At 52.7% G+C, this 7293-nt stretch overlaps 2 protein-coding genes across 2 annotated transcripts; one reads left to right on the forward strand and one right to left on the reverse strand.

The window, feature by feature from the left end:
* Window positions 1-4506, forward strand: Nccrp1 (NCCRP1, F-box associated domain containing). The gene is made up of 6 exons (XM_004670428.3): window positions 1-313; window positions 904-966; window positions 1062-1113; window positions 2583-2678; window positions 3028-3166; window positions 3524-4506. Exons 1-6 carry the CDS (start codon window positions 1-3, stop codon window positions 3662-3664), a joined length of 804 nt encoding a protein of 267 aa, XP_004670485.1. The 3' UTR covers window positions 3665-4506.
* A 1312-nt stretch (window positions 4507-5818) lies between these two features.
* On the reverse strand, window positions 5819-7040 carry Sycn (syncollin). Its single transcript, XM_004670346.2, has 2 exons — window positions 6646-7040; window positions 5819-5885 (listed from the first exon to the last, which is right to left on the reverse strand). Exons 1-2 carry the CDS (start codon window positions 7038-7040, stop codon window positions 5876-5878), a joined length of 405 nt encoding a protein of 134 aa, XP_004670403.2. The 3' UTR covers window positions 5819-5875.
* Window positions 7041-7293: the final 253 nt, after the last annotated feature.

The raw sequence follows: 7293 nt of genomic DNA on the forward strand, positions 1-7293 counted from the left end.
ATGGAGGAAGTGCGGGACAGAGACGTGCTCGGTGGTCCGATGGAAGCCCACGGACCCCAGAGCCCCGAGGAGGAGCTGCCGCCGTCCCCTCCATCCCCACCACCTCCACCGTCGCCGCGGTCGCCCTTGACCCCGGGGACTCCCGAGCCCCCGCAGACCGACGCGCCTACGGAGGTGGAAGCCCGTCAGCTGCTGCTGGAAGAGTGGGGCCCTCTGAGCGGGAAGCTGGAGCTGCCCCCGAGCCTGTCCTGGAAGCTGCTGTTCCTGGAGCGGCCACTGTACCGCAACCTGCTGTCCTCGCCTAACCCCGAAGGTGGGTACCGCAGCAGCCCGCGGGCCACCCAGACCGTCGGTCGTTGCATCAGTCTATGCGTTTCCTTGTCTTGTCTCTTCATTTCTTCACATCCCTTTCTGCCTTCTTTCCTGCCACTGTGCGTCTGTTTTTCTGTCTCCCTGTTTTAAAAATATTTTTATTTATTTGTAAGGACAGAGAGATAATGGGTGCTACAGGGCCTCTTGCTGCTGCAAACAAACTCCAGACACATGCACCACTTTGTGCGTCTGGCTTTACATGGGTGCTGGGGAATCGAACCCAGACCATCATTGGCAAGTGCCTTTAACGTCTGAGCCCTGTCTTCTATTTTACCCCTAGTCTCTTACTGCCTCCCCTCTGCCTGTCTCTGTCCCTTTCTCTGGGTTCCTCCCAGACACTCGAGGCATTACAACCGCCTACCGGTATCGTTCCTCTTCCCCGGGGCCCTGACTCACTAGTGCCTGCTAAGCTGGTCTGGTCTGGCCTAGCCTGGGTTCCTGCCTTTCCAGTATAGCCGGAGGGCCAGAAAGGAAGTAGTGTGTGGGGGTTGGGGGTATAGGCCTGAGGCTCTGTTCGCCTGTGTGTTTCAGGCATTAATATTTACCAGCCGGCGCCCCCTACGGGTCCCACGAGGAAACCCTTGCAGGACCTAGGTAAGTGCTGAAGGTGGGGGTCTGTCGGGGAGGTCAGTGCCCCAAGGTAAAGCATATTCTAACCGATCCTTTGCTGCTCTGCTCTTTCTGGTAAGGTAATTTCCGTGGATGGCACATTACAACGCAGAATCTCCCGGGAAACCTCAGGTGAGTTGGGGCAGTCTAGCTGACGCCTCTTTGGGCCTCCGTTGCTTGCTCCATTAACACGGTTAGTCATAAGAGAATGCTTGCAAAACATGCAGCATAGGGGCTCGTGAGGCCTGGCTGGCACACAAGTAGGTGTGCAGTGAACAGCAGCTAATATTCTTTGTCTCTTTCCCTAAGAGAGTAAGTCACCTGAGGCCAACATGTGCGCTCCATTAAGCCCACTCGGCTTCTGCGCAGTGGGTGAGGGTTAGCAGTCACTCCTGCTACCCGACCTTGAACAAGTCAATCCTTCCTCCCTCCTTGCCTCCCTCTTTCCTTCCTTTCTTCCTTCCTTTTTTCTCAGTCCTTCTTCCCTCATTAATCCTTCCCTTCTTGTGCTGAGGCTTGAACCTAAGGCTTCATTCATGCTAGACAAGTGCTCTACCTATTCATGCTAGACAAGTGCTCTACCTCTGATCCATGCCCCCAGCCCCTCACTGTGGACCCTAGACAAGTGCTCTACCTCTGAGCCTCGCCCCCAGCCCCTCACTGTGGATTCTAGAGAAGTGCTCTACCTCTGAGCCTCGCCCCCAGCCCCTCACTGTGGATTCTAGACAAGTGCTCTACCTCTGAGCCTCGCCCCCAGCCCCTCACTGTGGATCCTAGACAAGTGCTCTACCTCTGAGCCTCGCCCCCAGCCCCTCACTGTGGATCCTAGACAAGTGCTCTACCTCTGAGCCACGCCCCCAGCCCCTCACTGTGGACTCTAGACAAGTGCTCTACCTCTGAGCCACGCCCCCAGCCCCTCACTGTGAATTCTAGACAAGTGCTCTACCGGAGAGGCCTTAAACCCCTCACTTGAGGATTCTGACAAGCACTCTACTACTGAGCTACATTCCTAGCCTTCCTTTATTATTATTATTTTTCAAATTATTTTTGAGAGAGAGGGAGAGAAAGAGCCACAGAGAATGAGTGCACCAGGGCCCTCAGCCTGCTGTGAACAAACTCCAGACGCATGCGCCACCTTGTGGGGTATGTGTAACATCATGTGTTTGTGTCATCATGTGTCTGGCTACATAGGACCTGGAGATTTGAACATGAGTTCTTAGGCTTTGCAGGCAAGCACCTTAACTTCTAAGACACCTCTCTAGCCCCTAGCCTTCTTATTTTTGTTTTGAGACAGAGTATCAGTAAGTTGCCAAGACTGTCCTTGAATCATTCTATAGCCTAAGTAAGGCTTGAATTTCCATGGGATTCCAGCCTTGGCTACAAGTCCTTATCCAATGGGTCCATTTCCTCATCTGGAACAGAGGGTTCTGAGTGCCTGATCCTCCAAGGGTGTCCTGCAAGTTGAGACTGTCAGATGCTTGTATATGTGTGGATGTACTCCCGCTGTCTTCTAGAAGACTATGACCAGATGTCCTGCCCCCTATGAGACCCAAGATTGAAAGGGTTACCAAACCCATGTTTCTACCCTCTTACCTTCCCAGCTGGACAGTGAAAGAGCAGTGTGTGAACCTCCTGGCCAAGAAACTCTGGGAGGAGCTGTTGGATGATGAGCAGCCAGACATCACCATCATGGACTGGTATGGGTCACACTTTACCCAGATGCCTAACTTTGACTACCCAGAGCTCCCCAGAGCTCTGTGCCCCTTGCCAACACCCCCTGGTTCTGTGGTCTTGACCTCCTTTGGGTTCAGCCCTCTGACTGAGCCACTCATCCACCTGTGGCAGTCATTGCCAGTGCCATGTTGTGTCCTCACTGCACAGTGAGTCCCTAAGGATAGGGGTTGGTCTGTCTTGGTCCTGCCAAACTCACACTGCCCAGTGCTTCCAGCTGGGGCACGAGGCCCATATATAGAATGGGGCCTACGACCATTACTTGGGTCTGGGATGTTGGGGCTGGGTGAATGAAGGCCTAGACTCTCCTCCCAGGTTTGAGGACAGCCGTTTGGACCTGTGTGTCTATGAGCTGCACGTCTGGCTGCTGGCAGCTGACCGCCACACAGTCATCGCCCAGCACCATGTGGCTCCCCGTACCAATGGAAGAGGCCCCCCTGGCCACTGGGTCCAGGTGAGAGACTCTGCCTGAGCCCAAGTCAGAACAGGGGTTCTTATCCCAAGACCTGGAGAGGGTAGAGGGAAAAGGACAGGTGTGTGAGGCCCTTGAAACATTTCCGCTTTTTAAATTTAATTTAATTAATTTATTTATTTGAGAGAGGGAAGGGGAGTGGGGGAAGAAGCAGATAGAGAATAGGTACACCAGGGCCTCCAATCACCAAACTCCAGATGCATGCACCACCTTGTGCATCTGGCTTACGTGGGGACTGGGCAATCAAATCTGGGTCCTTAGACTTTGCAGGCAAGTGCCTTAACCACTAAGCCATCTCTCCAACCCAAAACATTTCTTCTTAACTCTGGACCACTGTAGGTGTCCCACGTGTTCCGCCAGTATGGCCCAGGTGTGCGTTTCGTCCTCTTCCAGCACAAGACCAAGAACCGAATGGAGCCTGGGGGGCTGCGGCGGACAAGGGTGACTGACTCCTCGGTGTCTGTGCAGCTCAGGGAGTGACTGGCTGCGCTTCTCAGAGTTCCCCAGTCCCATAGGAGTCCCTGATGTTTGACGCCTGTGCCTTTAGCGTTCCCATGATTCGTAACACTTCCCTAAGCATATCTCCTTAAGCCAACCTGCTCCCTCCTCTCCTTCCTAGCCCTGTTGAACTCCATGTTCCTTCACTCTGTCCTGGCACAGGGCACTACTCTGCTCCCTTCCCCAGCCCCAGCACCTACCAGATCCATCATTTCTTCACACCCAGACCCTTCAATCTCACCTGGCCCTTGCGTTCTGTTTTCCACACATCTCTGAATGTGTAACTCAGGGCAGAATCCACCCCTTGAAAATTCAGTGTTTGTCAGATAGCAAGGGCTCAGTAACTTTCTCAGGGTGAGTACGAATAAACACAAGATGCTCCAAGAGACTGTTTCCCTCCTCTTTGCTCCTTAGAACTTTTCCTCATTTGCATCCCATTCACTCATCAAATCCTTGACCCTCCAGCACCTTCATAACCCCTAAATAGTTTGCACTGACTTTGATCTTTGATCTTTTTTTGTTGTTTGTTTTTCGAACTCTAGCCCAGGCTGGCCTGGAATCCATTATGTAGTCTCAGAGTGGCCTTGAACTCCCTGCAAACCCTCAGCGCTCATACCTCTGCCTCCTGATTTCAGGGATTAAAGGCTCCTTTGATCTCTTTTCATCCTTTACCTCTTCTCCCTCCTCTTAAATCTCCGAATTTCCCCAAATCCCTGTTCTACCTCTGACCCATCCCAGTAATCGTCCTCCTAGAGCAGTCCCCTACCATTCCTGGAGGACTTTGTGTTTCTAGACCCCCTAGAGTCCCCACAGCCAGAATTTCATCTAGGGCTCTCATTCCAAGGTTGGGGGAGTACAACTTGTGAACTGAATAAAGACAAATATTAAAAGTGTCCTCCATGTGTCAGAGAGGGACATTAAAAGCATGGGCTGGGGTGATGGGTCAATGGGTAAAATGCTCACCATGCAAGCATGAAGACTTGGGATTGGTCCCCAGGACCCACCCACTGAAAAAGCCAAGCATGACCATGAATGCCTATAACCCCAGTTCTAAGGATGGGTGGAGACAGCAGGATCACTAGGCTCCCTGGCCAGCTAGTCTAACTAATAAATGGGGAGCTCAAGGTTCAGTGAAAGACAATCCCAGAATATAGGTGGAGAGTAATTGACCTCTGGCTTCTATATACATGTGCACACACATAAACACACTTATACATGCTAACTATACACACACACACATACACACACACCACACAGAAACCCAAAGGGCCAGGCCTGTGATCCTAGCTACTTGGGAGGCTGAGGCAGGGCAACTTTGTCAACTTAGTGAGACTGTCTCAAAACAAAAAGGCAATAAAAGGCTAGGAATGTAGCTCAGTAGTAGAGTGCCTGCCTAGATTCCACCAATAAGGGATTGGAGATAGAGCTATGTAACTCAGTGATAGAGCAGTTTCCTAACATGTGCAAGGCTTTGGGTTCAATCCCCAATGTCTCAAAAACAACAGAAACCAAAGAAGGGGCTGGAAAGATGGTTTAGCAGTTAAGTGCTTGCCTGTGAAGCCTAAGGACCCTGGTTCAAGGCTCGATTCCCCAGGACCCATGTTAGCCAGATGCACAAGGGGGCGCATGCGTCTGGAGTTCGTTTGCAGTGGCTAGAAGCCCTGGTGCGCTCATTCTCTCTCTCTCTCACTCTCTTTCTCTCCTCCTCTCTCTCACTCTCAAATAAATTAAAAATAATAAAAAAAATTAAAAAACCAAAGAAGACTACCATGTCACTCAACAGACTTTGTCCCTAGCATGGGATAAGGTCCTAACATGAATCTTAAGGCCCCAGAAAATAGCGTCCCAGAAGGTCAAAGGAAGCATTTGACTATTATTTGAATATTTAGTGAATAGCTAGCAGAACCCTTCCAGGCACCTATGGATGTCTTCGTACACCTTTAGCCCCAAGTCCAAATCTATGACTGTGTCACATACCTGGACCACCCTGCTCTTTGCCCTCTCCCCATCCCAAGCACAAGCAGATGGCAGACAGGAACAAGTTCACATGGACTGTATTACAGGGAAGGCAGGGTGGCAGGCATCAGGGATCACCTTCCTCCTGGGTCTTGGGGCCTGTGGCAGCACCCAGGGACAGGTAGGGTTGGGCTCAGCACCACCTTAAGGCATTGGGAATGGAAGACCCTCAAGACATCAATAGCACCTGTAACAGAAACATGAATTCCACTTGAGGGCTCTAAGGAGCAGAGATTCAGGGTGTGGCAGGTGTGTGTGTGTGTGTGTATTGGGGGAAGCGGGGGCAGGGACAAAGCTCTGGGTTTGCAAGTTTGGGGTCCTGGCCTGGCAGAATTTGGGACTGGGAGTTCTTAGGGGGCATAACTGGGGCTGGTTTGGGATGGTATGGCTGAATGCAGGGTGCTGGGGACTTGGGAATGGGTGCAGGTTGGGTCTGTGGACCTTCAGGGTTGGGGTTGAAGGCTCTGGGAAAAGCTCTCAGATTTCAAGCTGATAAAGAGAAAGTGGGGTGGTGGTGAAGGAAGAGTTCAACTACACTGGCTGTCCTAGATGAAGAAGTGGGCTCGGAAGGTCTGCGTGGATTATGAAGTCTGGGAGTCCTGGAGTTGAATTTGGGGGCTTCCAGAGGCAATGATCTGGAGTAGGGAGCTAGCTTTGGCTCTGAAGGCCCCAAAGTGAGAGGACCAATGAGCTTCCCATCCCCAGGCCAGACTTGGCAGTGAAAGGGCAATGATGCTGAAGTGAGTCTGGGTGTGGGTCAGGTTCTGAGCCGTCCCTTGGGTGGGGTACTGGTTTGGAAGTACAGTTCCTTAGAACCACTTTCTAGATCCCCCCTCCTCCCCCAGGGTTCTTCCAAGAACGAGGAGAGGTTCTTGGGGCTCAGGACCAACCTCTCGTTTGGGTGGTGGGACTAGGGGAGGGGGTGGGCTGAGGTCAAAGAGACTTACTTGCAGTAAAGCCCAGAGATGCTGTTGGACCAATCTCCGAAAATCCCCCTGCGGTACTCTTCCAGGCGCGGATAGGTTCCTGCAGAGAACTTGCGGGTCTTTCCACTCTTGCCCGGGTGGGACCACACGGTGAGCTCACAGCGCTGGGCCACCACCAAGGATGACGCTGTATTGGCCCAGTCAGAAGGCAGGAAGGGCAGGTCCGCGCCAGGCTCCACTGACAGCTCTGCTCCCCGGCAGCAATTGTCGTAGTAGGGGTCGCTCTTGTCATAGAGCCTGGCGCACGTGCGGGTCCCATCGGGTTTCTTCAGGTCCCCGGGCACCGGGCAGGCACCCTGGGCGCTGGGGATGGCCGCCAGGGCCAGGGTGAGCAGCAGGGGACAGAGCGAGGACATGACGACATGGCAAGGCCGCTGCCAGGTTCACATTTATGCGTTGCCCGCGTGGGAAGGTTGAAGCTGCAAGATAAGCACTCAGGTGGAAGGAGGGACATCTCCTAGCTCCTGGGGGTGGGAAACTCCACACCGGTGAAATAATACAAGGTGGATGTTGTGGGACGCTGTCATGTGAGACTCCAATACCATTACAAAGCAAGTCAGAGCTGAGGAGGTGGCTCAGTGGTCAAAGGCGTTTGCTTGCAAAGCCTGT

The sequence above is a fragment of the Jaculus jaculus genome, chromosome 14, assembly GCF_020740685.1.
Source record: "Jaculus jaculus isolate mJacJac1 chromosome 14, mJacJac1.mat.Y.cur, whole genome shotgun sequence".
NCBI classification, from domain to species: domain Eukaryota; kingdom Metazoa; phylum Chordata; class Mammalia; order Rodentia; family Dipodidae; genus Jaculus; species Jaculus jaculus.

Coding starts and splice junctions, on each gene's coding strand:
- Nccrp1 (XM_004670428.3), top strand. CDS start 1: ATGGAGGAAGTGCGGGACAGAGACGTGCTCGGTGGTCCGATGGAAGCC. Junction 2,679..3,027: donor GACATCACCATCATGGACTG/GTATGGGTCACA, acceptor CTCTCCTCCCAG/GTTTGAGGACAGCCGTTTGG. Junction 3,167..3,523: donor CCCCTGGCCACTGGGTCCAG/GTGAGAGACTCT, acceptor GGACCACTGTAG/GTGTCCCACGTGTTCCGCCA.
- Sycn (XM_004670346.2), bottom strand. CDS start 7,040: ATGTCCTCGCTCTGTCCCCTGCTGCTCACCCTGGCCCTGGCGGCCATC.